Source organism: Takifugu rubripes, chromosome 8 (genome assembly GCF_901000725.2).
Source record: "Takifugu rubripes chromosome 8, fTakRub1.2, whole genome shotgun sequence".
Lineage (NCBI taxonomy): Eukaryota > Metazoa > Chordata > Actinopteri > Tetraodontiformes > Tetraodontidae > Takifugu > Takifugu rubripes.
In genome coordinates, this window is record NC_042292.1 from 5,991,776 (window position 1) to 6,019,360 (window position 27,585).

The 27,585-nt window shown below is 46.4% G+C and overlaps 1 protein-coding gene across 5 annotated transcripts; it reads right to left on the bottom strand.

Annotated features, from left to right (window-relative positions):
- LOC101071204 (fidgetin-like) lies at positions 1-26,484 on the bottom strand. Of its 5 annotated transcripts, none has more exons than XM_029840799.1 (3): positions 26,276-26,484; positions 25,468-25,507; positions 1-5,133 (listed from the first exon to the last, which is right to left on the bottom strand). In XM_029840799.1, exons 2-3 carry the CDS (start codon positions 25,496-25,498, stop codon positions 2,858-2,860), a joined length of 2,307 nt encoding a protein of 768 aa, XP_029696659.1. In that variant the 5' UTR covers positions 25,499-25,507; positions 26,276-26,484; the 3' UTR covers positions 1-2,857. The 5 variants fall into 5 exon arrangements, with proteins under 5 accessions (XP_029696659.1, XP_029696658.1, XP_029696660.1 ...); XM_029840798.1 differs by having other exon boundaries at positions 25,468-25,504; positions 26,272-26,484; XM_029840800.1 differs by lacking the exon at positions 26,276-26,484 and adding an exon at positions 25,784-26,206 and having other exon boundaries at positions 25,468-25,504.
- Positions 26,485-27,585: the final 1,101 nt, after the last annotated feature.

The window sequence follows — 27,585 nt, forward strand, 5'->3', positions numbered from 1 at the left end:
ATCTCCCAAGAAAACGTCTTTAATGAATCGTTCGTTTCTGCATGTACCTAAGATTACATGAAAATACATTTAAGTTGACTGCAAGTATGGCAACATATTCACACATATAAACAAGTGGTGCATTTTGTATTGTATGTATAGGTCTGTACAACAGAAACACGTTACACTCTGGTTTAAAGTTGTGCAAGTGTGTTATATATACTAACAATTTATAAAATTCAACACACTAAATAAAAAAAAAAAGGAGTGTGTGCCCACGTATATACACATTCACACGCGCACAACCACAGTAGTTCACAAAAGATTAAAGCAAATGTATTGGATTATACATTTCCAGGTCACTTTTCAGTCGACCCCCCCAATGTTCTTGGCTCACAAGAGGCTCGTGAGCGCGATGTTTGTCGTCAGATGTCTGCGGGTTTCTTGCCTCCGGCCAGGATCCGAAGTGCAGTGGCAGACGCACACGTACGCTAGGCTATGCTGCGGTTACACCATCAGCTCAGTGTTTTTAGGTACAGTCATCTGAGGTAGACTGCGCAAAAACTTCATGCTGTTATTCTCTCCCCTTTGAGCTTTTTGTCATTGTTTTAACGACATTTGGAAACACATAAATCAAAAACCGCGCATGTGTGTGTGTGTGTGTGTTTTGCAGCCATGAGGTAGAAATGCTTTAAGGATGAGTGTCCGTTTAAAAAAAAAAAAGACTTTTTTTTTTGTCACAATGTTGGTCAAGACACAAAAGGGGGACGGCGAGACGCGCAGGAACTGAAGGAACACTGACTCGCAGCTGTTTGCGAGAACGCCGTGCTGTTGATGTGTGCTCTGAAGTGCATTAGTGGGTTTTCCTGTCTGCAGGGACTCTCTCTCCGGAGGATTTGCTGACAGAAGGAATTCTGGTACAGATTGTTTTTGAGGGCAGTTTTCTGACGGACCGCTCCGCTTTCCCCTGGTACCGCTGCCACACTGCCTGCCTGCCTGTCGTGCCCTTCCATCAATTCTGCTGATGCTCAGCAGTCCCCCCCCCCCCACCCCCTCACCCCCACGTCAGGTGCCGGAGAGAGCAACCCAGAGCGGGCCCACACACTTTAAAGCAGGATTATCTCAGAGGATATTTTAGTGCATGTTGTTTAAAACTATTATACTCACATCTGTGTCACAAAAGCAGAGCAGGATGAGACATCCCAACACAACCAAAGAGGCAACTGGCAACCCTCAAGTAATCTTAAGGTTCAGAAATTTTTGACCTATTGAACCGTGGATCAATATGATGATTTTTAGTCCCATCTGTGCAAACAAACTGAAGGAACAGGTTAGCCTTTAATTAGCTGAGCTGTTGCGGCCATTTTGGGGTGCATTTTTAGAGTTAATAAACACCTGATTGGGATTGCAACTCAATTAAAACTGCCTCACCCTCTATGCTATAACATGCCATCTACTCATGCTGTCATCAATATGCCCAAATGCAGCCCATGGGTTTTGATGTTCGGGTGAAAGAAGTTGGTTTTTGAAATGTGCTTAGTCATTTCCTTCCTGAGAGAATTTAGACACAAAGGCGCAAACTGCCCACCTGTTCGTGCACAAAGTCACCTGCTAGCTTTGAAAGGAATTTCAATTTTTTGGTTCAACATGTTGCTCAAGTCTCGCCCACCAACATTTGCCTTGTTTTTTGTAGGAGTGGTACAGCCTTTGTTTGAAGAAGAACACCCCTGGAAACAGGGCAGGGTAAAGCACACAGCTTCTCACTGGGAAACGGAATGTTTCTGATTAACTCTGTCAGGAGAATCAATGTCAAAAGAGGTTTTCAAACTAATAACCTGATGGAGCCTCCATGCAGCGTGAAAGTACAGCCAAGATTACACAACATGAACAATGTTTATCATGGTTGATTAATAAATATACACCCTCCCCACAACTCCCACACCGTAGACAAGTCTGTCTATTAAAACCACCAAACAGAACCTGGGCGACATGTTCTTTTTTTTTTTTTTTACTTTTTACATCTTTTTAAGAGCAATTGACATAAGCGCTGGGATTTGTTGAGTACAAACAGGTAACTGTGAGGGGAGAGGGAAAGAGTTTTTACTCTCACGGTTATGCTCCAGGATTCCAGAACATATAGAATACATTCACTGTCACCTCTTCCATCTGTCCTAGACAGCTAAGGTTCACCTAACTCCGCTTTGCTAAACTGCCAAACCACCTGGGACGCTCCTTTTCAGTATTAGTGCTTTTCGTCATCAGAACAATTTGAGGTACTCTACAATTCACAAGCGCTTTCCTGAGTTTGGTTCATTTTGCAGACACGGAATCAGAAGATCTGAATGGGAATCAGGGCCCAGACTACTGCCGCCCTGCTAAGCTAATACTCTGAGCACAGTATTGAGTGAGTGACGGCCACCAATGGCAACTGTCCATCACTGTTTGACAGTTTTAAAGCTGCTTATAATCAGCTCATGTCGTGGATGTAGATCGAGATGGGGGGGGGAGTCAGAAAGCACCACTTCAGGCACTTGGAAAGCTGACTAAATCCCAAAAAGAAGAATGTGAAGATATATACACAGACACTGGGGCATCTCTTATGAAGCCAACTTGCTGAAATGTGTAAACAATGTGTGGTTTTTCTCTGCGTGTGTGTGCGTGTGTGTGTATGAGAGAGAGAGTGTCAAGCATTCAGATTAAAATGTTTGCTCATTAACTGTCCTGTCGATTCACATGTCTCTGTGACTCTCAACCCTGCTTTTGAAATCTCTGCTCTTGTATTGGCCTTACATGTGCCTTTCCCTCGAGCAAAATGCTTCTGCCCTGAGGGGGAGGAATTGTGGATGCCTTTTTTTCTCAAGGGCAGGCCTTGGTAGTTTCATTGGCTGCAGCCGAACATTTTGTTCCACTCGGCATACGTGTCAATCTCTTTCTGCGATATACTGACTTGGAATTTACAAAAGACACTCTCAAAGTCCTGGTAGGTGAGGGGCCTGACTTGTCCCCTGGGCAACATACCAGTCATGTCCATGCCCTGTGCAGATACATGCAGGAGACTAACAAGGGCCTCCTGGCAGAATCTGGCTAGGTCCAGTCCAGAGAAGCCCTCGGTGCGCTGGACCAGCAGCGCCAGCTCCTCCTCGCTCAGGCAGTATTTGTGCTGAGATTGAGCCAGGAGCTGGTTCATGATCTGGTGTCGGGCTGCGGTGTCTGGCAGAGGAACCAGAACCCTCCGAGAAAAGTACCTCCGCAGCCCTTCATCCATGTCCTGCGGTCTGCTTGTAGAGCAAACCACCAAAACTTGGTTGCCCGCGTCTTCTCCTGAGCCCATCAGAAGCGAGTCCAACTGGGCAAGCAGCTCCCCCTTGAGCCGATTGATTGGACTCTCTTCACTGATGTGGGCCGACAGCAACATGTCCACTTCGCTGATGAATAGCACGGAGGGCTGTCGGCATCGTGCCACCAGGAAAGACGCTCTAATTATTTTTTCTCCATCTGCGAGCCACTTGGTGGCCAATGTGGAGCCGCTGAGTTGGAGGAACGGTGCACCCAGCTGGCTGGCCAGGCAGCGGCCAAGCAAAGTCCTGCCGCTGCCTCTCGGTCCGAACAGCAGCACGCAACGTGGGGCTGGTCCCAAACTGCTAAACATGTCCGGTCGCAGAATGGGCCAGAGCACATCTTCCTTCAGGGTCACCTTGGCCAGTTCTAGTCCCGCTATGTCACTCCAATCCACTGGAGGACCCTGCTGAACTATTTCAGAAGTAACCATGTCGAGGAGGTGAGGGTCGCTCGTCTTTAGCTGCTCCTCGGCGGGCCGAGAGGAGGAACCAGCGGATGAGGACGTAGTTCCCGGAGCAGAGTGGGAGAGGTGTAGACGGTGATCATCGGTGCCTTGCTCGCCCAGAGAAGGGGAGGCGAAGTTTACCAGAGAGTCTGCTGAGCGGGAACCACCGAGGGTGGAGGAGACGTAGGCTGGTGGTGTGAGTGTCCCACCTGCTGCCTGACTGCCGAACTTCCTCTGCTGCTGCTCTGATGGCATCGTGGCCTGTTTCTGCGAATTAAAAGGCAAAGAGGACTTTTCAGCAGCTCTGTCAAATCCAGCAGCGCCATTGCTGTTGGAGGCTCCGTTGGAGCTGCTGCTGTCTGCTATCCTGTACATGGGGCTCTCGGATGAGCTCCGGGCCTGGCCATAGCCAAAGTTGCCATACGCGGAGTCGATCTCACTTTGGCCAGTCATGTAGAAGGCTTTCCTCTTGAGCGAGTTTGAGGAGCTGCTGGTGAGAGGTGTGGGGGCGATTGGGGTCAGGTTGTGGCTCTGATATGGATATCCGGGTAAAGCAGAAGAAGGCGGAAGGGGTGTGGGTGCAGCAATGCCTGAGGGCAGGTAAGAGGAAGGCGGGGGTGCCCCCCCAGGGCTATACCCTGGCCCGACTGAGCTCTGAGCAGGGTAGCCTGCTGCGGGATAGTTATAACTAGACAAATTGGGGGAGCCTCCATTGTAAGCTGGAACTAAAGTGGGGTGAGCAGGAGGTGGTGGCTGAAGGAGCCCGGAGCTGTGTAGCGGGGAGGGAATTGCTGGGGTGGGGCCTGGCTGGGAGCTATAGCTTCCGTGCAGGTAGGAGCTGCTATATGCACTACCGTATTCCTGAGAGGGCATGGAGGAGGAGTGTAGGGCGGTGGCGGTGTGGCTCCCACAGCTGCTGCTGGAGTAGCTGGGCTCACTTAGGGTACTGGAGGCCAGCCCCGGGGAGCTGCACAGGCCTGACACCACCTCTGATGCTGCCGCCACACCCCCTTTCCTGACAGAAACTCCCTCTGGAATGCAGCTCATAGGATAGACGCCATCTTGCCAGGGTTCCGAATCACCTTTCCGGCCATTCATAACTCCTGGGACCCCAGGGGCCTCAGTGTAGGAGGCCGGCATCTCCAGGATGCCAGAATACTTCTCAGCATACTTCTTAAGCAGGTTTGAAGCCGTGAGGGCTGAGATGTCGTCATTGGCCCAAGCGTACTGGTAGGAGGCTGAGCGCTGTAGGTGGCCCGGCACCGAACGGTAGGCTTCAGCCTTATGGGCCGGAGAGCGTGTGGTTGAGGATATGTCAAAGTGCTGTTCGGCCCACTGGCTTTGCTCGGGGGTCCACTGCATCTTTAAGCCTAAGAGAAGCAGAAACAGAACATCGTGTGTAAAAATGTAGCAAACGTCGCAAAATGTGGCAAACCATTATTGATCGTTTGGTAAATCTTTTAGTAAATCTTTTAGTAAATTAACCTGTCTTCTACCCTGTAAGAAATGTTACATTTAGAACATACAAAGAAAGCACGTGTGGCTGTGCAGCAGGGATGGTGGGGTGTGCTGGCTGCAGCAGCCTAATGCACCCTGGCCAATAAGACAGAGGCACTGAGGGTCATTCTATAATCCCCGGCTCATCTGAGGTGGTTGGAGATGGGTTTGAAAAAGCGCCTCGCCGAGTGCCACAAAGCAGCGCACGAGCACACCCGTCTCCTTCTGCTTGTGGTGCTTTCATCACACACAAAGACAAAATTCTGTGCTCACACTCACACAGGCATTTTTTTAAAAAAAACACAAAAAACCCTGATCTGTGTCTGCACTCAGGCGTGCTGACACGCACACGCGCGCGCTCCCATCCGCTGACCCGCACGGACAAACATGTGCGCGCACGGTAGCTGTGGCGAGCAATGAATTACAACACATTGTGTCTGAAGCTTAGTTCCTGTCTGCACAGCTCCACCTTGACCTCTCTCTCTACCGCTCTCTTTACCTTTTCTGTCTGCCGCTCTTCTTTATGCCTCCCTGCAGCCTTGTTCTTCCTCTCCTCCTCTCCCTCGTCTCCTTCTGCTTACTTTTGTTGTACATTTTCCCTCCCCTCCTGCTAGGTCTCTATTCCTCCTCAACTCCTTTTGTTCTGACTCCATCTATTTCGATATATATCTCCCTTTCATTCTTTCTCTGTTCTTTCTTTGTGGCCACCCTTTCTCTTATTTACTCGCTGTGTGCTTGCTTTGCCTCCTCCCCCCCCCCCCCCCTCCCTTCTTGCTCCATCTCATCTCAGACACACTCACCTGGCTCTCCCCTTTATTGCCTCGGGAGGCTGGAGAGCCACTGTTTCCTTTAATCCCAGCCAATGCCATCTGCAAACACTGACAGTCACACAGCGACTCCATCGTTGTCTCACTATCAAAGCCCTGGTGCTATCAAAGGCTGGACGGGGTATAATCACAGCAGTCGCACAGCAGATTGAGCCCCCGTTTGATTTGACTTAGAGCACACAAATAAAGGATAATATCGGTGTCATTTAGGCTGCTTCCTCTGACTTATTGACTGGCAGCAGTTGCATGTGGAGATCCACAGTCGGGGGTCTGGTAAGCGTAGCCGGCTTCGGAATTGGTTTATGTGTGTGTTTTTGTGCTTGTGTGGATAAAACAGATACACAATAACATTCCATTCATGGAACAGATCTTCCATTCCTCCTATTTATGCCTCGGAAAAAAAAACAGGCATACGCACAAATAAACAAGAAAAGCATGCAGGCACAAACACACACGTTCACACTCGCTTGCTCTCTTTTCTGAGGCCTGTGTTTGTTTGGTAACAACACAGAATAGGAGGCTGAGGTGGGGGGGGGGGGTGTTCCCCAGACTCTTATTTCCTCTCTGATTCTCCTCGCAAGCGGTGTCCCGGCAGACGTCAGTGGCTAATTAGCAGAATGGTGATCTGCTAATTGTGTTAATTTACAACATTTTAGCCGAGGGGAGTCTAGCAGGGGCTGGCAAGTCTGTCACAATCCCGTCTCAGTGAGCGGAAAACTGCTCAGACAAAAAAGTGGAGAAAGTTTCATATTTGCAGGGAGTGTCCTTTATCAGAGGACACCATATGATGGCTACCATGAAGAGGAAGGGGCAAAAAATTAAGTGAAGCAGTCGACAGAACAGACCACTGTGTGTAAATATAACAAGCTACATGTTTGATGGCTTGAGCTTTTATAACCAGATTGCGGCACTCCCCAAAACAGGAGAAAATGCCTCCTCCTGTTAATCCAGAGTCCAGCCTGCGCTAATCTGACACTGAAGCTACGCGCCCAAGCAGCCATTCACAGTCTAGTCTCTTGGATTTGCTATGCACAGGCCTTTCATGCCTCAGTGATTCACCTCGCCTCTTGACAATACCACACAAATCTCCATTTCCAGCTGCTTTTTAATGACATTCAATCTTGAATCTTATATATCTTATCTTGTGGCCTGAACCGTCATACAAACGTGTTGTCAAGCACTTGACCTTGGCTTGCAATAAACACAAGTCTCAATTTTTATACAGAGCAGGTGCATGGAGTGATTTATGGAGCAAGGCAGTAAATACTGAGTCAGAATATTTAAACTTTAAAAATAAATACATTTTCCTAGCTTGTTTTCTTATTCTAACAAAGGCTAGATTGTTCAAATTGTGCATTGACTGATTTAAAGGGTATCTAAACACACAATATAATGGCAAAGCCACTCCATCAAACTCTGATATGTCCTCCATTTACAGAAACATGAATCTTTCTAATTCCATCATTAATAAAGATAACATATAAAAAAGAGCGTGTCAGACTCCATCAGGGCTTTCATCTCTTCTATAATGAGGTTAATGCAGAGACGCAGTGATTACCCCAGCAATGCAAATGAAGGCCAAATGATAACTTGCACTATTTAAATAAGGTAATAGCGATTACTCTACGTTATTCAAATGAGGACAGATGCTTTGAACTGAGCACTTTGAACTTGCTGCTCCTTCTCCAAAACATATGAAAGAGCCAGAGGAGGATTGACTTTAAACTCATTCGCTGTGTATCATCTAATTTAATGTGATGTAAACCAAGGGCAATGAGTAAAGCAAAGTCACTAATGTGCTGTAGCAGGAGAGGCGGAGCCCACAGAAACATTTCAAGGTAGTTGGGTTTGTTTGCTCCTTTCTTCACTTTAAAGGCCATGAAGTCATTGTCAAAGTCAAAAGCAAGGCTGTCAAAAATGAGCACAAAAAGCCGACCCAATTGCATTTTTTGGATTACAGCTGTTTATTTACAACCTCCCCCACCAAAGCACAGAAATTCCTTTTTCTTTTTGGAACATGCAGAGGCTCAAAGACTGCAGGAAGACATGTTTAGGTGGCTAAACTTTGTTTCTTCATCTATTTCTCTTTTCCTAATTAAAGCACCTGCCAGCACGGCACGGCGTCCCTTTATTTCCTCCCCTTCCACCAGCGTTCATGGGTTTGCGAGGCCTTGTAGTGCATTTACACGTGTTTGTGTTGCAGAGAGAAGGGGGAACGGGGGAGGGAGAGAGACAGTGCACTCAGCTGAAACAACACGCAACAGAAAATCTTCCTCACCTTCTGAAGCGTCAAGTCTGCCAGTGATTTTTAACCCCCCTACATCCCCTCCCTCGTCCAGCCTCCACATAGAGAAGTCTAATCATTCTCATTACACTTGGCGTCCATCTGCATCAACAGAGCTGCCTATTACCGTGCATGTGTGTATGTGCAGTAAACAGCTCTTTAGAGACAGCTAATGAGCTCTTTTAAGTCTGTCTGCTGTGTGAGTCTGCAAGCGGGGTGTCAGAGCAAACTGCCCATTTTGGTAACGTCATAATTAAGCTGTGTGTGTGTGTGTGTGTGTGTGTGTGCGCAACGTGTATGTGTGTAAGGAGAAGGCACACGCGCCGACACCGACATGCCTGCCTGCACACACAGAATCGCAGACAGGCCATGCAAATGTGAGCGCCCTTTTTCATCTCGCCAACATAAACAGCAAAAATCTTCAAAAACAAACTAACATGTCACATTCTAAAAAAAGAAAAAAAAGAAAAAGAAAATCTGTCTCTGACTGTGGTGCAGGAAGAACCGAAGCTGTGTGCCATGTAATAACTTCCGCAGGAAAAAAAAAGAAAACAAGCCGTTTTCCACTCACCACTGGGGGATTCTAACCAGCCAGTTGCTCAAATCCTTATCAAAGAGACCACGGGGCATATTTTAACCTCTAAAGCGCTGCACATTCAAGCAGGATAAAACAGGATGTGCAGGGTGGGGTGGGTATGCAGCTATTGTTTTAGGAGTGTGTCGGGACTGTGGTGCTCCCAAGCCTTGTGTGTGTAGGACAACCTCTGGACCACCTTGTTAATGAGCCCACCACACTGTGACTAAGCCACAGGCTACACTGTACTGGCACACAACCTACAGTAGAGTCAAATAATGTGATTAGGTCCTCTAAAAGGCAATTAATTATGAAATTAGTCATGAGCGGTGTCTCACACACACACACACACACACTCTCCACTCATCTTAAATGCATCCTCTCCTCCGAACTGACTAGATTAAACCTTTATCGGAGCCTAACAAGTCAGTAATAAGACAGCACGCCAGACTTTTCGATCAGAAAACAACCACCCAGCCGAAATGCGAGTCTTTGAAGGCAACTATTGAAGCACAGCTGCAGCCTGCCATTACGACGACTAGTCTGCCGCAAAAGCAACATCAACAACAACAACAGATAAGGAAGTAAACAGAACAAGTTCAAAGTCTAGACAGCGAGCAGTGACCGGGAGAGATGAGCTGTCACTAACTCAAAGGCGATGCGGGGAGGGGAGCAGATAACTGTAAAGATGACAGCTCCGAGCTGTGATATAAGGATATTTGACAAAAGGCAGCGTCTTTAAAAAAAAAAAAAAAAAAAAAAAAATCAAATATTCATTGTAATCTGCGATCTTTGACCTCACGAGAAGTTTTGCGCGCTTTCCGACATAAAAAAAACCTTTGAATTCGGTGCGTCTCTGTGCTTTTTAAATTTGAAAAAGCGTTACAAATATTAGGGTTTATTTAATAACGCCTCCAAATTTAGCTCCCAGTAGAAATCTGAGTAAGCGGCTATAAATCTCTTCCTAGATTCCAGAGGCGTATCATCGTCCCCCCGTGCCTGCAGGTATCAGATCTTCCTTAGAGCTGTATAAATTGACACTGTCTAAATTTCCTTTTACCAGACAGACTATTGAATGGGTGGGTTAAATGGGTAGGGCGCAGTTAAACAAATGCTCCGGATCAAGGAAATTGTGCGTGGCTTCTTTTGTCATTCAGAGAGGAAATTGAGAGATATTCGGCGGGGGCTCAGAGCCACTAACGCATTCATCTATAATGCACTCGGCCTGTCCGTCAGCTACTCCATTTCCTGTGACTAGCACAGCGTGCCTAATCACCCGGCTCGACGTGGGGTTTCTTGCTCAAAGGTAGCATAGCGCACACACACGCGCACGCAGACACGCGCATACGGTCACAGGAAAGCAGGACACACATATCAGAAACAGATTATTCTTATCTGGTGAATAAAACATCTGTAAAGACGCTGACCGGCGGTGTGCCAGGGAGCACCGGCGAACACATCATCTGCAAGGAAGAAACATGCAGGTGACTCCTCAATGACACAGGATGGGAAGTAAAGTGGGATCCGACACAAACTTTGGCTGCTGTTTTAAATAAAAGCACACAGAAAATGAAAATAACATCTCGGTGCTCCGTTGTGCCTTTTACTGATGTCTTCTAACAGGAACATATGGAAATAATAAACCGGAAGACCATTAACAGCCATGATGTAATATAAGGGGTTACAATAGGGCTCGTAATATTTATGTGGTATACTTTCATCTTAAAATGTTTATGACAAAATTAATTCGATTAACCTTATTGAAATGTTAACACTTATTAACAACATGCTAATTTATATATAAAAAAACCTTTTGCATCACAATTAATTCCCACCTAAATAATAATTAACTTTTACTTCTAGAGTAATTCATAACAGTCCTAGACAATGTTTTCAAATTGTTAATTTAACAGCTTATATTATATTTTAGAGCTACAAAGTCTTTCTGTATATTGTAAAGGTTTTTAAATGTTAAAACATGTTAATGTTATATTGCTGTAATTTCCACCCAAAAATGGACATGTTATTCATAATTCTGTAATTTATGACAGGCTGGTGAGAAGCGCAAGAGCTTATGTGTGTGTGTGTGTGTGTACTATTTTGCTTCCCCGGTTTTATTTCCATATTATGGTTTGTAAAGAATAGTAGCCCCCCAAATTGCAATATTTTTGTCATATAACTCACATTTTCAAAGCAAAGTTAATAACTTGTGGTCCTGCAGGGTCTGTGAACAGCAACAGTCTGAGGCTGATGTGCCTCTACCCGAGGGCCAGTCGACAGGATCTTTGAGTGGCCCCGGGGTTAACATGGGGCCACATGCTATCAATACTCCTCCGACGCCCAGATCTATACCTGCGAACCACCACCGCTTTGTTTACCTGTGTGTTCAGTAATTAAAATGGATTTCTGAGAGGAGGCCTAATCCTTTCAGAAATTACATCGATCCTGCTACAAATGCAAAGAGAGCTGTGCTATAACTGTTTTTCTCTCCTTTTTTCCCCCTGCTCCCTCCATACAAGCAGGCATAAGAACACTTCTCCCCCTTTGCTGCTCGATGGAAACTTTCGAAAGTCCTCGACGTGAAGGACGTCATTTAGGGCCGGGCTGGGAGGAGACAGGGGTTGCAGTAGAGGGGTGGCAGGTGGAGATAATAGAGAGGACGCCTCTAACCTCGTCTAAAGCTGTCTGTCTTCGTAAATAAAATGAGATAATTATTGAGTGAACAGCATTATACCTCGACAACACACTTTTTCTTGCGCCCCCCTCCTGCAGGCGAGGTTGTAAATCTCAACAAACACGGTGCTTTTGGACATTAAGTGCTCACTAAGCACAGTGGATGCATCATATTTCAAGAGCAGGCGTTGTGTGGGTGAGAAGCTGGGGGAAAATGGAGTGTAATGGTTATCCATTATCTTATATGGCAACGACGGCGATGATCATTTTCAAGTGACTCATTTCTGGAAGTACCTATCTATTGGCCACTTCGAGAGAAGACTTTGATGGCTAATCCAAAACAACTATTCAGAGGTCATTTAGTGCAGCAGCACGGAGACACTCTGCACAGGAGAACGCTCCAGCCCCCCTCATTATTCAAATACAATCCTCAGGAAGATGCGCATCACAAACAGCGGCGCGGCGGACCGGGAGTGGGCGATTACCTACACAGCACACTCCGGTCCAAAGTGGAGATATTAACAATGCATCAACAAATGAACACACTAGAACACAAAGCAAGCAAGTGTTTGAAAGCACATCAGATGTATTTGTCATAGGGATTAAATAGTGAGTGTAATAGCAGTGTGGCCGGTTGAGGAAAAAAAATAAAATAAATCAGAGTATCCACCGGGAAACTTTTGTGTTTTTCTATATTATATATTCTTCGGTGGTAGTCGGTATTTTTAGAAGTGTAGGTGCGATGTTTGTTTGTGTGTGGTCTCGGCTCCACATGAATGGTTACTTAACACCACACTGATTTCCCCTCAGCAGTTAGAGGAAAAACCAGCCGATGCTCAATGATGCATCACCGTGTTTGTCGCCGCCGGGCCGTGTGTATGTGTGTGCATATGTCTGGGTGTGTATGCGCAGCCGTTTGTGTGTGCGTAATCGTCACTGGCACATAGACAGACAGCCCAGGAGTGACTGCCGGAGTGTCACCATCTGTGGATGCATTATGTCTGTCTGCAGTGTTGTGTGTGTGTGTGTGGGCGTGTGTGTGTGTGTGTGTGTGTGTGTGTGTTGTGCTCTGTCAGACAGAAGACTGGACCACAGCTCCATAGTGTGTTGATTTTGACAACAGCTGATTTAATGCCAATTACTAACTACACTGCAAACACTGGCTATTTTCAGTTTTATAGGATCCTGGAGAGTCTCCACATTTAAAAGGAGGAGGATTACCAACTGTTGAAAAATAAAAAAGATATTTTCTTTTTTGTTCCATTGAACAACAAAGGAACAGAATACTTCAATAATCAGTCGGGAGAGGCAACATGTGTACTGTGCGATTTGCAGCATACCGCACATTTGGCAAGAGCGGCAGATTAGAGTTCAACAGCAGTTGGCGGAGATTAACTCTCCCCATCAGGACCGCACGTGCAAGGGTGTGTGCGCATGCACCTGTGGGGTGTGTGTGGATTACTGAAGAGGCCCTGGTTGGGATAACCTCTATCACCAGCCTGCGAACCTGCAGGATTGTCTGCTGTGCATGTTTGAAGTGTAAAATCCTGCACACTTTGCTGCCGATTCTGGCAGGATCTGTGGGTTTTCTTGTTTGCCCTTGTACACAAGTAATGTGAGCAACTCTGGTCCTTGTCGAGTGTTTTTAAACCAGGCATCCTGAAGGTGATTTAACATTATCAAAATACATGATTCGGGTCTATAAATTGGTAAGAACACAAACAGTTTGACTCCAAACCTTATGCAGAGTCAGATTGCAGGATGTCGTCTTAGGTCACGGAGTATTAGAGTACAAATCTGAGGGAAGCCTGGATGAGCCGCTGTATCGGGCTTCCCTCAGGTGTTTGCAGAAACAAGCACTCAGGTATGACAGTGCGCCAACATGCACATCTTTAAATCCATCGTGACTCGTGTTATGCTGGAATTCGCACAGGTTGTCTAAACAGTCAAACATTGGATCGATATGCTTATTGATTGGTGGCATTGAGACTGAAATGTTCTTGTCGAGGGGGCAGGAGATTCTCACTGGAGCGCTCGGCAGGCTGCTGGGCTGGCGGACGCGCATACCCAGACAATTACTCGGCGCAGCGGAGGATCCGGAGTGATAAAACTGCAGATATTTGTAAAAGCTTGCCTCGCTGCCCACTCAAACAGAAACTGCAGACCCTCCTTGGGACTCCAACTACCTCCACACATCATCTGATATGAGCAGATGCAGCTCCTGTCTGTTCCAGTCAGAGCAGTCTGCAAGCAGTTTGTCTCAAAGTGAGGGCATCCAGTCAACTTCAGCAGCTGAATATCAAGCTGGCTGCTGCCGCGTCTCCTCGTGCTCGACTGACACAGTCGATAGCTCTGCATTATTCATGGGAATGGCAGGGGCCTATGAGATGGCCTCTCACTGAGGGCTGGATTCCAACAGTCGCCAACTTTACGGGGGCTGGCGTGACGCGTGACACCTTCAACAACTGCTTATCGTCAGCAAAAATGACAACACGAGGAACGCGAAAGGTCAGGGAACTTGAAAGGCTAGCCTTGCAGAGGTTTGTGTAGGCTAAGGACAATTACGTATTTGTAGGTTTTCAATAGGAGTTTGACACAATAGTTCAAACAGCCCTTTTATAACGGCGTTTTCATTGGCTAGGGGAAGAAAAAGGGAAAACAAATAGAGCAGAACTAAAATAGTCCCACACTGAAAAATAAAGTACATATTATGACTCTCTTGTCAGCCCTTCTAGTTTCCTATCAAGTCAATAAACACGGATCACAAAGTTAACATGAAAACAAGAAGCATCTAATAAAAACAAATCAGAATTTCAAATGTTGCTCATCCATGTTTGCTTATTTCCATTACACAGACTTAAGACATCAATTAGCTAAACCGCATCCGTTAAAAAAAAAAAAAGAAAGTAGACAGTTATTTGGAGTAAATCAAACAAGACGCAGAGAGAACCAGAGGCAATAAAACACGTCAGGCGGCTTGATATCAGATCTCGGAGGAGAAATTTGATGGGCACCGATGAGCAGAAGGCATCTCAGGAGAATTGGACAGAGGAGTGATTTAATGTGATCATAGGGGACGCTCATCTTTCAGAGAACGGGGTAATAATGAGCAATCAATAACGTCCTTAACAGAGTTAGAGCGAGTGGATGACAGCAGATGTAAGGCTCCGGCTAACAGGCTACGTCTGATCTCACATTACCACAGTGGATCTGAGTTTTTGACATGCACACACACACACACACACACACACACACACACACACACACGCACGAGTGTGTGCACAGACAGGGGGTGTGTGTGCATGCTCAGAAGCCAGCATATGGACCAAAACACACACGAACATATGGACACACAAACTGCCTTTCCTTTCTCCTGCAGACGCACACACACACACACACACACACACACACACACACTTGAGCATTCTCTCTCCTCAACTGACATCCAGCAACATTGTGTCATTGTCTGTCGATCAATAGCTGTAATCACGTTCACGGGCGACGAGCGGCCAAAAGCTCTGCGCTGAGAAAACAGGCTCTGCCGACCTGCCGATTTCAGGGGCTGAACATGACAAACGGGCTGGCAAATACTATCAGTTGGGCACGAGCGTCATAAAAAAACAAAAAATGGTTCAAGTTATTTACCAATAAATTAAAGCCAGAAACAGTATCCAGTAAGCGCGACAACTGACTGTTGCTTTCATTAAACTGCAGATGCGGAGCGTTCTCAGGAAAGCCAAGCACTGAAGTCATGAAGCAAATGTAAAATGACAAATTAATTACCTCTGTCTATACTATAAAGTGTGGGGGGGGGGGCACCTCAAGACCTTGATAAACGTGTGGAAGTGCATATAGTGGGCTGGAAACTTAATGATCCTCATGCATGTTTTCAGTGCGATATTTCTCCCAGCTGCAGCCGCAGCAGCAGACAGAAAATCTTGTTCTCACTCTTCCTAAATAAATGATTGCAGCTTTATGTTTAGCCCTCAGGCTAACACAAGAGCCGTACCTGTTTGTCACCTGGATAAAAAAAAAAAACATTTCTAGAAGATGATGTTCAATTTCCCGTTCTCGGAACTTTCCACTCTGCGGTAGAGCATCCATTTGCTTCCCTTTACGGGATTTTTTTATTACATTATTTAAGGGGGGAATTGTGAATGGCTTCAACCTACGGTGTAAGACAAGGATGCGTTCAGGTGAGGGGGATACTATTCGACATGGAGCGAGGCCATGGAGTATTTATTGAAGAGATGAGCTGTGACATAAGATGAGGAGTGACTTTGCTGTCTTGCTAGAAGATGAATGTCATTCCCACATTGGGGTCCCAGGAGGGAGAGGGAGCGAGGGACTGAAGAGCTGACCGTGTAGCCTCAGATCCAGGATGTTAGGACCATTTTTTTCCAAAGTTGTCATGCTGCAATAACGATGAGTGATACGATTCTCTCGCTGCCGCCACATGGCTCCTAACTAGGAATCACACCAGGATTATACTCTATTGCAGTCAAAGTCCTACTTGCCTGTTTGTGAAAACAAGCACTCAGACAGCAGCTCTGCAGTGGCACAAAACCTGGCTGACATTAAGTCTATAGACCATTTCATATTGTAAACAATATCGCACCATCGCGGATGCCCGAGCCCCTGTCAACAACTTGTACTAACAGCTGACCAGATGTGTCCACGGGTTCCAGCGTCTCCTAGCAACAGCAAAACGGTCTACCCCCGCGGGTAACTAACGGTGCAACGCAGAGTTCTATACTGTATCAGTGCTGTCAAATAATGCTGCTGCAGTAAATGTTGATCAATACAATGTGTAGTATTTATCCTTTGTGATTTGGGGCCCGGCGTCCGTGCGAGCACTTGAGGCGAAGCTCCACCCCCCCCCCCCCACCAGCCAAATCAGCGCTGCCGATCATCAAGCTGCTCGCCAACGCTCTTGAACGCAGCCACGGGCCTCTTATCTTATCAGTCAATCGGCAACAGTGAGCAGGAAATGAGACACACAACAGTGATACTGCCACCAACACTCATCTGTCAAGTCACGCCGGCTCAATTACCATGCAGTAACCCAAAGACTTGCTGCTGGAGTGGATTTACTTCACTGCTGCCAATATATAAGCGTCGAGGCTGGCAAACCGGCGGTAACCATAGCAGACTGTTGCTTTGCTTGGTGGAAAACTTCTCACTGGCCGGAAATCTGCATATTTCATATAAGTGTGCGTTCGTTTCTGAGGCAGCCCCCTTGTTTTACTGTACTAATCTGCTCCCTCTGTCTGGAGCTGGAAAGAAAATGGAGGAGGGGGCAATAGAGACGGAGAGGCAATGTGAAACAGAGAGAAACAAAGGCAGAAAGAGGGAGCAGGAGCGAGGCGTGCATGGAGAAATGTAGCAGACAGGGAGGGATGCTGGATGTGTGTACTGCCTCCCAAGGGATCACTTAGTATAGACACAGTACTGGAGGACAGAACACAGCGCGTCTTCAATGGCCAAAAATCTTTTACACATATATATAAGCACACACACGCAATCCCTCCGAGCAACGTTCCTGTAAGCACTCGTCCACCGAGAATAACCGCACTGACTGAAGTGGAGTCAATGTTAGAGGACGAGAGAATGAGAGGAGGGAAGAAAATAATAAAACTGAGGGATCAGGAAGAAGCAGCGGGAGGAGGAGTGTCCACCTGGCCGATGTCCAGGGGAATTAAATAGTCTGTTTACCGCTCTCAGTGCCTCGGCAGCGCCATGTTAGTCTAATGGCACGGACATGAAGCCAATTGATTTGTGCACCAATAGAAGTGTCCCCCAGCAGAGCAGATTACCTAGATCACTGGCTCTGCATCGAGTAGACGTCGCTTCTCATCCTTGCCCCACGGGCAGCGCAACGAGAGCAGGGTTTAATGTCTGGCGGCATGATTGCATCCATATGCAGGCGCCCTTTGGTGGAGAACATGAAGCAAGGGACCTGGTTTGTGTGTCTTGGGATCTATTTTATTATTTATTACAGATAAATGATATTTGCTTCCAAATGGCTCTATTGGCCCGCGGACCGATCAAATGGGATTCAGGTGAATGCCTCTGCATTCACAGTATTGATATATCCTATGTATTCCATGGCATCATTGGATAATAGGGAAGTTATGTTCCATTGACGGGGTAGTTCAGAAGGAAGAATAAGCCATCTAAGGGCCCCTTCCTCCTGACTGCATGTGGAAGTGTCCTTGGACAAGGCACTGAATGGCAGGTTGCTCCCCAGCCACTAAGATAAAGGAGGGGAACCCTTAGTTGTCTTAAATAGGACAGATCGTTCCCCATAAAAACCCTGCACGGTTTCAAAGAACCTGAGGTGAAGTTCAGACCAAGACAGCTGATCGGTTCTGATGGGGGCAGCAGCCAAGACTTGTGAGGCAATATGGTAATATTCCACAATCATGTTTCGGTAAATAAAAAGAAAACCAACTGACCGTTTCAGCTATAGTAGGTTTCAGTAATATATTCTATCCTAATAATCTATTAGGGTTCCGCTGTCATTACTTTGGTGGGGATATTAAAGCAAAGCAATGAACACGATCGGTTTTGTTCATTTATGAGGAGTAAGAAATATGTTTCATCTTAAGTGATTCTTTTGTCTGCCTCGCCAGCGTCCAGACAGCGACCAAGAATTTCTTTTTATTTTGTTCGCAAACAGACAAGAAAATTAATGAGTTAGACAGAAGTACGGTAGATCTACTGGTGAGATCGACGGACGTGAGGAAAAAACAATCTCATTTGCTTTTAGATTGGACTCTTTTAAATCAGATTAATCCAGATTAAATGAAGAATATATGTTCTAAACCTGGTAAAATGAAACATGTCAAGAGTAGAGGGAGCATTTTCCCACAGGGATACAGGTGGCCGTATGGAATTAACAGTATGTTGTTCCAAACTGTAAGCCTGAGATAGAAAAACTTACACAAGGACAATGAAAGACCACACACACTCGAAAACTACAGTTGTTCGTGTGTATGGCTCAGGAGTGAGAATAATTCCGCATTCTCCACAGTTTTCACTCATGTCAATGTCCGCGTTGATAAGCATGAAAATCCATTTATCTACAAAGGAACTGTATGGTCTACTTTGGACAATTACTCTTTTATGGTCCCTCGCAGGCCTTTTTTTTGTTCACAAAGCCACCCAACTGACTCTGCCACGTCTCTAATAGGCCACATTCACTTGAAATGAACAGATCATGGGAGATATTGCACTGGTTTCGTTGTCCATCAAGAAATGGAGTTTTTCACAAAGGCGGGAACATGCTGGAAACATAAAAGAGCGATGGATGGAAGGTAAATAGGCTGAAGAAGCACCGTAGACAACGCCGCGTATTCAGAGAGCGGTAGCAGAGACGTAAAGCTCAGTGTCATTTGCTTATTTCTAGGCGGACTTCTGCCTGCCACGTGAGCAGGATGGAGATCCAGAATTAGGTCTGTAAGGAGCAAGAAGAGGAGGAGGAGCCGTCAGATAGAGATTACAAGGTGGAGAAGTGGTGGGATTAAACATGCAGTCTAGATGGTAGTCTGACTAATACAGCTCACGGCTCGGCTGAGGGCATTGTCAGATTTAGTCCTGTGGATTATGCTGTGATTAGGCCATTGACAAACCACTCTGAGGGAAATGTCTAAATAAAATAAAATGACTCTTCTGGAGATCCCTGTTGAAACAGTGATCAATGTTATTCACTGCCCATATCTAATCCATATTTGTGTAACTAAGCTGCAGGGAGCCTTACAACACGAAGCAGACACAGAAAACCTTGAGACACGGGTATTAAAAATGATGCTACGTCTTAACCACCCTCTGGCTAATGCAGCTAATGAATGAGAAAACGCTAGCAGGCTAGCAGCTCTAATTCTCCTTCACAGGCTATCATGTTGCAGCCCAGAGATGGATCAATACCATTTGCTCAACACACAGGAGGCCTGGGAATCTATAAAAGGGCTTTTATTGAGTAATTAAACACCCATTACTGTCCCGTGCAGCCAAACAATAAATTTGATCAGCCTCTCAGGCACAGATCCAGCCATGATTAATACTTGGTGAACACATGACATAAAAGTCCACAATGACATTTTGTTAAGTCCCATCTGAGATGCTGCGAGGAGACAGCGTACAGGTGTAAGGTTGCTTACAATTTCAGCCTCAAGGTTGTTTGGTAATTGGCCAAATGCCACTCGACGACTGCGAGGCCCTCACCCGTCCTCCCCCACTACACCTGACGGAAGCAGAATGTCCTCAGACAAAACCTCCACATTCTGAATCCTGACAAAATGTATCATGACTTAGAACAGAACCTAGAGTTTAAAGGCTTTAGGGAGTAAGTACAACTAATCATACGCTGCATTCCTAATACTCTTATGACAAATCCAGTGCATTATCTGAATGTATAAGTGTATTGTGTCTTCATTACTCCCAGTTGCACCTTTACCACCGACCACTTTCTGAGACTCCAACGTGTCGACTCCTCCCCAATTCCCAACGTCTTTTTCTACACTTGCGCAACTCCAAAACCTGCGACAATCCCATCCTTGTTGGAGAATATTTAGCGTTGTTGAGCCAACAATATGGCATCTGGGTGATTCTCCTAAATATGAATGGCCCATTCATGGGGCTCAATGGAGTCGCTTGGCAATGGCCCTTCTTCTCCTCCCCGCTCCATACTCAAAACAATATTCAGCGCGGCAGTCTTGGCACTTTTCCCTGAAATCAACAAAAGAGGAACTCGAAGCTGTCCCTGAAACCCTCAAAGCATTAAGCCTCTGTGAGATGCAAGTACTTGGCACAAGCAAAGCGATTTAGCGACAATGGGCAAATCATACAGTGCTTTGTGAGATTTAGGGGATACAATAGCACTCCGTTTCCAAAGCACACATTAGCAGGCATGTCATTGGGACCCCCTGGGGGATTTGAGCAGCCTAGAGGATTGTGTAGTGAAGAGGATAAATATATGTTACTGGGAAGAGATGGAGAAATGCCAGCACCTCCTTCGGTCTCACAGCATAGTATAGATTATGAGTGTGCGGAATATATTAAGAGATTAATCTTCACAACACACAAACTAACACACAGACTGAACCCATTTGGCTTGTTAAGTGCAGGCGCTGCATCACACCCAAAATCAATTGGCTACGATTTAACGGGGCCCGAGCGGCGCGGATGAGCAGGAAATTCTCGCCTGGCGAAAAAAAATAAAAAATAAAAAAAGAGTTCATGCCACGAAAATAAAACAAAACAGGGGGAAAAAAAACTTGTTATAAATGTGCGAAGCTTGCAGCCATTCTGACCTCTGAGTGCTAAACAAAACCAACAACGGACAAGCAGACACCCACTCAAAAGTCAATACCATGCGTGCCTCCTCTTCCTCTTGTATGGTTAATGCATGATGCCAGGTAGTGGAGACAGACAGAGAGCAGGATCTCATTATACGCCGCATGCTATCATTAGGTATCTACCACATGTGTCCATCCTGCCACAACCTAATGCTCTTGCTGCTACCAGTGGGAAAACTTGCCCTGTCCTGCCCACACATACACATGCAGGTAGAAGTATGCATGTATGGCAGGTAAGCGGGAAAATATTTTCCATCCTTTACAGGCCACAGTGTAAAAATGTTGACAATGTGCTTCAATATTGCTTCTTTGTGCGTTTGAATGGGTTAGAATTCAGGTAAGTTTAAATCCCCGCAACTCTAATTCAGGCATTCGCGGAGAGTGCAAATCAGACTTTCCACAGATGTAAGCTAGACTGGAGTGGAAACACTTAATTTGATCAATCAATCGAGGGAACTGGAGGGGCAGCTAGTTTAGAAATCGATTAATCGCCTCAGCGATTCATCAAACAAACTTGTCAGAGGCTTTGAGATATTGGGATTTTTCTTTCCCATTTTCTGAGTTTGAAACGATGACATGATTAATCATGGACTGATGAGTATGACTGTTATTTACAGATTTTTCTCTTTTTTTGCCCTCACTGCCAGGTCATGCCCATCTAGCTGAGGCCGCTGGCAGCGCAGCGACGCTGTGCCACACGCCCCGCCACTCAGCGTCCTTTGTGTTCATCCCCATGGCAGCCTGCCAAGCTCAAGCTCAAAATCACGCACTCACGGCCCGACTCCCCCCTCACACCCAATGAGCCATTGTTCACGAGCGTGCGTGCCCACCTTTGCCAGATCATGGCGTTCCCACTTTCCTGCCGCCTCACCCTAAATCAAGACGCTCAAACTGAGCTGCAGATGGGCAAGTGGTGCGTGGGGGAGAGGGGGAGGATGCGTGTATGTGCTCGGGGAGGGCCGGGCGGCCACTATCCTGCCGACACACACTGCTAACAAAATCAGATCATCCAGCCAGAGCCAGAGAGCGGAGCCTCAGCAGCGAGAGATTATAGTCAGATCCATCTTCTCCTCACTGTCAATTTCTTTTTCAGATATAAAAATGGCTCTAGTCGACCAGCACCAGGCTGAATGGCTGGCAAGCATCCGCACATATCATTGCACAATTTAAGCCCAGACTCGCAGGGTAATGAACCTCATTAGAGATGCCAAATTCTCACGTGTAGGCACAACGTAATGGTGCAGAATATTTCAAAGTGGAACTTAATTCTTTTCCCCCTTTGCTCGTTTTTTTTAAAGTCTTTAGCATATTAACGCCTTCACAAGCTGAATGTTTTAATACCTGCTAGAGAATCGGGGCCATGGGTGGTGGAGATTGCTGGTAAAGAGTAAAAAGAGGTGAGCGGGGGGCCTGCTTAAAATTCAGAAAAAGGGGACAGCGGATGGAAAAGAAGGTAGGAGGAGAGGAGCTTTGATTTGATTAAAACCTATGAAAACGACACATTACATAAACCAAAGACACTTCAAACATCCGAGGGGATTCGGGGCTTAACGTAAGTACGATAATGTTTTCAACGCTCAAATTAACATGGAAATAAATTTGATGAAAAGATCTTCAATGACCGAAGGTTTGGGAGGAAGGTCGCACAAGTTTTTAAGGCCCAAAAGTCGGGCTCCTCATTTCCTGTCATTCCTCTGACATTATATATATAAAAAACCCTCCTTGTAAATATATACATTCTTTCATCTTAATATTTTACATTGTTATATTGCGTGTGAATTCAGCTAAACGTCAAAGCACTGATCTCCCCACGAAGTCATCAACGGGTCACGGAGGCAGATTCGTGAGAAGATTGAAGAGAACCGTCCGATTCTAACTGGATAATAAAACACTCGTGTGTCGGGATGTGTGTTGGATGGACAAAACTTAAAAATATACATCTATATGCCAATCAGCCAGCAAAACAAAAATCACCAACCCCCCCCCACCATTTGACAAGGACAAGGTGAGCAGGAGCGGACCACGGTGTCAAGGATTTTAAGGACCGGGCGTCCAGTCATCCTCCAGCAAATGCAGCAGCGCTACCGACAGCTGCCTGCCATCTCTGGATCAGCAAGGAGGGGGCTGTCAACGACCATGCAGGGAAAAACACAAAGATTTACAACAGCGCGGCTACACTTAGCTGACACACGGCCCTGGCGCTGAGTTCTGGGACAGAGAAAGAGAGCCACACACACAGAGGAGGGGAAACAAGTGGACAAAGAGAGAAATAGATGCGAGAGCGAAGAGACAAGACAGCTTGACGCACTGAGGAAAAGAAAGAGAGGGAGGGGGGGTTGAGGAGGCAAGAGAAGGATGGAGAGAGTGAAACAGACAGACAGGTCCGAGAGGGATTTGTTCTATTTGCATGCGCTGGGCTCCCATGGGGTCCAGCTTTGCTTGGCGAGCCCAGAGCACAAAAGATAACACTTAACATATTTGCTAAAAGATGACAACCCTGGCTGGATCCCGTTTGAAGAGGCCCTTTGTCAGGATGTGCAGACAGGAAAAATCCACTGATATGGATGCAGTGGAGACTAACAAATGTCTCCCTCTCCCTCTCCCTTTGTGTGTGCGCCTGTGCACGTGTGCGTGTAGAGCACAATATTTCCCCACATCGCTTCACATCTGGCAGAAGTCCCACGAGGCGGGCTAGATCGCACACCGGTGGCTCAGTGACGGTAAAGCAGCTTTTAATGGTAAACATTACAGACTGATAGAAAGTGTCAGGATAATTTATTTATACGGTCCCACTGGGAGTAGCTCCGCCACCCTCGCCGCGCACCAGCTCTCGCTATTCATTTGAGGGAAAAAATCTGTATTTAGATAAATAAAGGCAGGAGTAAAGGGGGTGCCTGTTTGTAAAAGCAGTTTTTCTTCTATTCCTATTATCTCTCTTTCTCCCTCTCCCCATTAGCTGTATCGGGGGGCTGCCGGAGATGTGAGGCGATATGTTATGTGTATAATGAGGGGGATTATTGCTTCTGTCACTGCAACATGCTGCAGACAGCGGATGCAGAGGGACGGATCTTAATCCAGCTACTGTTGCAGACAAATAGACTTAGAGGAATAAACAAACCACTGAGTGTCTGCGCTCGTTACATTACCCACAAAGAAAAAACAACGCGCCTGCGTTTGGGTTTCATCTGTCCCAACACGCAAATAAACTCATGCATGTCGCCACACACCATGTGCTGATCCACAGCTAATAAAAAAATGAAAATCAAGTTAGAATTCGGACTGTTGTCTAATGTGACCAATTAAATTAAATTGAAAAATACTAATTTTGCATAAAATTTAAAGGGGAAGCGTGTGAAAAGCATTATGCATCCTTTTAAAGAAGATATATCGACTACACGCTGTGGTGCCTGACGTTTAGAATGAAACATTATCTCATTACAGCTCACGTTGACAGCGTATACACACCTATAAAACACACTTATATTTACAAGGTAGTAAATGTCACAATACAAACACACACATACGCGCGCGTGCAGCACGTAGCGAGGAAACTGCAGCTGACATGAAGCAAATGACTGCGTGTGTGTGTGTGGAGGGATCGAGCAAGAGAGGAAGATCTAAGGTGAAAGGTCAAGTTGCTGGCTGCCACAAAAACCAAAGAAAGTGCCGTCGTGGAAGTTCATCCAGCGTGTGTGCGGAAAAGCACATCGTCACCATCGCTCCTTTGTGGCCGTCCTAACTTTCAACAAAGGTGGGATGATTATTTTCCTCTATTGTGATATTCCAGTACGTAATCTTTGATTCATAATGACCAGCCCTCCACCTGCAGCAGCTAAAAAAGAGTTTTTACTCAAACATAAATGCCAACGTCCGAGCCACAAATTGTACAACACTGTTATGAATTCCCTAAAACCGTAGAATTATTGCTTCAGCTTTAATGTTAGGGAGTGAGGGAATATAAAAAAATAAATGATTAATAAATCCAGAGTGCACGTTAACGTCGCTGGTCGACTGTAATTGTACTTCCCCGACATGTTAAATCAAACGACGTGCATCTTATTGGCAAAATCAAAAGGTGCCTAATCGCCAGGAATACCATACAAATAAACTCAAATCAAAATTCCTATTGCAGCACGTTTAAATTAATTACAGGACAAAAATGCAATTTAAAATAAACACTTTAATCACAGTGGTGCTGCTGTTTGTTTGAAGAGGAAATATGGGACATTTACCTAAACACAGAGATATCATTCTAAAAATATATCCCATGTGTTAAAATATTGAAGGTGCAATTTTAAATTCCGACAGAAAGCGTGGATATGGTTGGCACACATGCACAAATATGATCAATTTCAGCCAAATCCTTCATATACAGACAAACACACTGGACAGCAAACACCTCGGTGTATTATTAGTCCTTACAATGAATTTGTTTAGAGTGTGAATAACTGTCATTTATATATTTTTTAAAGAAGCAAAAAGACACCTACCATAGACGCTGCTGCTGCTGCTGCTGATCATCTCGTGCTGGAAGGGAAAGAGCAGATGTGAATTAAATTTGTGATAAAAGCCAGAAAATTATTCCCTGAATAATAATAATGGGGGAGAAAAAACAAATCTTCACATTACACACTTGTGGTGTCGAATACTGCGCTGGCTGCAAGTGAATTGTGGGCCCTTCAAGTCTTTGGAGTGAGGAGAAGCATCTAACCTACATGCATCTCATTAGAAAGTGGAGCCCGGGATGACGGGCAGGAGGGAGGAATCAACTGGTGCAGCTCGGCGACTGTTGTCAACTTAAATCACCTGAGATCGCCCTGAAACCTCCACGCGTTTCAGAAAAACACACGCCGCGGTGACATCGTATCCGCTGTCTGCGACCGCGGGTTAGGCAACCGGTAATGGGGCCGCCGCGGCCGCCGGAGAGGCGCTGCTAAAGCGATCCCGCGCGTGTAAGTTGTCCCGTTCCCCCCCCTCCCTGGTAAAAAAAAAAGTGCCGCACAGCCCCACGCAGAGAGACGGACCCTGCGGTGCCGCCTGCGTGTTCATGCCCCCCGCGGTCTGACGCAGGTGCGCGTTTTGGGAAATCGGGTTAAATAAAGCGCGCACCGCGATGCCGTAACGTTTGCAATTGGCGCAAGTTGTGAAAGCCCAAAGTGCACACGCATTATTGCGGGGCGAGCGGCGCCGCTCCAAGCTCCTCTCCTCTCCTCAGACGCGCAGAGCCAGTCTGCTCTGGCCACTGTCTAATTGCAGACGCAGCGAATCCCCCCCTCCAGTCTATCCTTCCTTACCTGTTTTTTTTTTTTTTTTTTAGCGACAGGTCGACCTCTCACGTGGGGGGGTCAGGGTCGCATCGATCCGGGGAGGGCTTCTGCTGATGAACGGGATGCTGAGGTTAAGCCGGGTTGCGTGCGAGCTGAAACCATCCCAAGTTAACGGAGGGAACACTGACCACAGCCACTGCCATGTTGGAATTTCACCAGCCCTGAACAGCTGCTTCTCACACTGACCAGTACGCTCCTCACTGCGCAGGCGCGTAAGGGGGGGCACGAAGGAGGAGGAGGAGGAGGAGGAGGAGGAGGAGGAGGGGGGGGGGGGGGGGGGGGGAGGTGTGGTGGTGGAGAAAAATCTTCAATTCCAATTATTGCCGGAAAGGTTATTATAGGCGTCTAGTTTGTGTGTTGATGTTGGAACCGAGTCCAAATAGTGAAGAAAGCGTCTAAGAACCCAGAATCAGATGTGCACTTTAACACCTCAAGTGCCAAAAATAGCTGATTAAAAGTGAGTGTCTCTCCTTTTTTTTTTACTCTGCATGTGCTTGAAGCGTGTAACGCCGAACAGCATTAAGTTCAATGGGGGATTCATTTAGCCAGCTGTGAATAATAACTAAAATATCCAATAAAGGCGATGTTTTATCCCCAGAAAGTTGTTTGATGTCTATATAAACGCTGGGAAATGCGCACTGGTGGGTTTTTGGAAGCCCCACCACCTGAACTACCCTCCCCGCAGTTTGGGAGCCCACTGGGGCAAATCTGCGCACCCGCCTCTCCGTCTGCCCGAGATCTGGCTGGCTGTGCCCGCGTATCTCCCAGTGATAATTATAGCAGCAATATGGAATTAGCAATTGAAGCCCTAATTAGAATGAAAATGTCCCAGTTAGCCAGTTATCAAAGCATCAGTGGGGAGAGCAGGTTTAAACAAGACATCAAAGACGGAAGAACTGTCAGCTCATTGTTCCCACTATCACCCCCGCAAGTTGACGCCAGCGCGCGGGCCTCCGAAAACCAGATCCGGGTCCAATCAGACTGGAGGTGAGGAATTAGAGGCGACTAATTAAGGAAATAAATGCACGCGGGGAAAGCAGTGGCGCAGTGGGCGCGCACGGGCGCGCGCGGCGGAGTCAAACCCGACGCCCTTGAGCCGCGCAGCAGCCCAGGTAGGAAAAGTGGATTGCTGCCTGCTGTTCTCCCCCATAAGTCTTTCTGGCAGATTACACGCACAGCCCAGGCTCCCTCTCCCCGCTGTCAGATAGTAATTGTCTCTTTTATTTTCCCCAATTAATTCATTACATTTGTCAAGGCCGCAGCGCAATTAAAGATTGGTTG

Excerpts from the sequence above, each read along its gene's own strand:
- LOC101071204 (XM_029840799.1), bottom strand. The coding sequence starts at position 25,498 with ATGATCAGCAGCAGCAGCAGCAGCGTCTATG. Across the intron at positions 5,134-25,467 it reads CAGCAGCAGCAGCGTCTATG|GCTTAAAGATGCAGTGGACC; the intron begins GTAGGTGTCTTT and ends TGCTTCTCTTAG.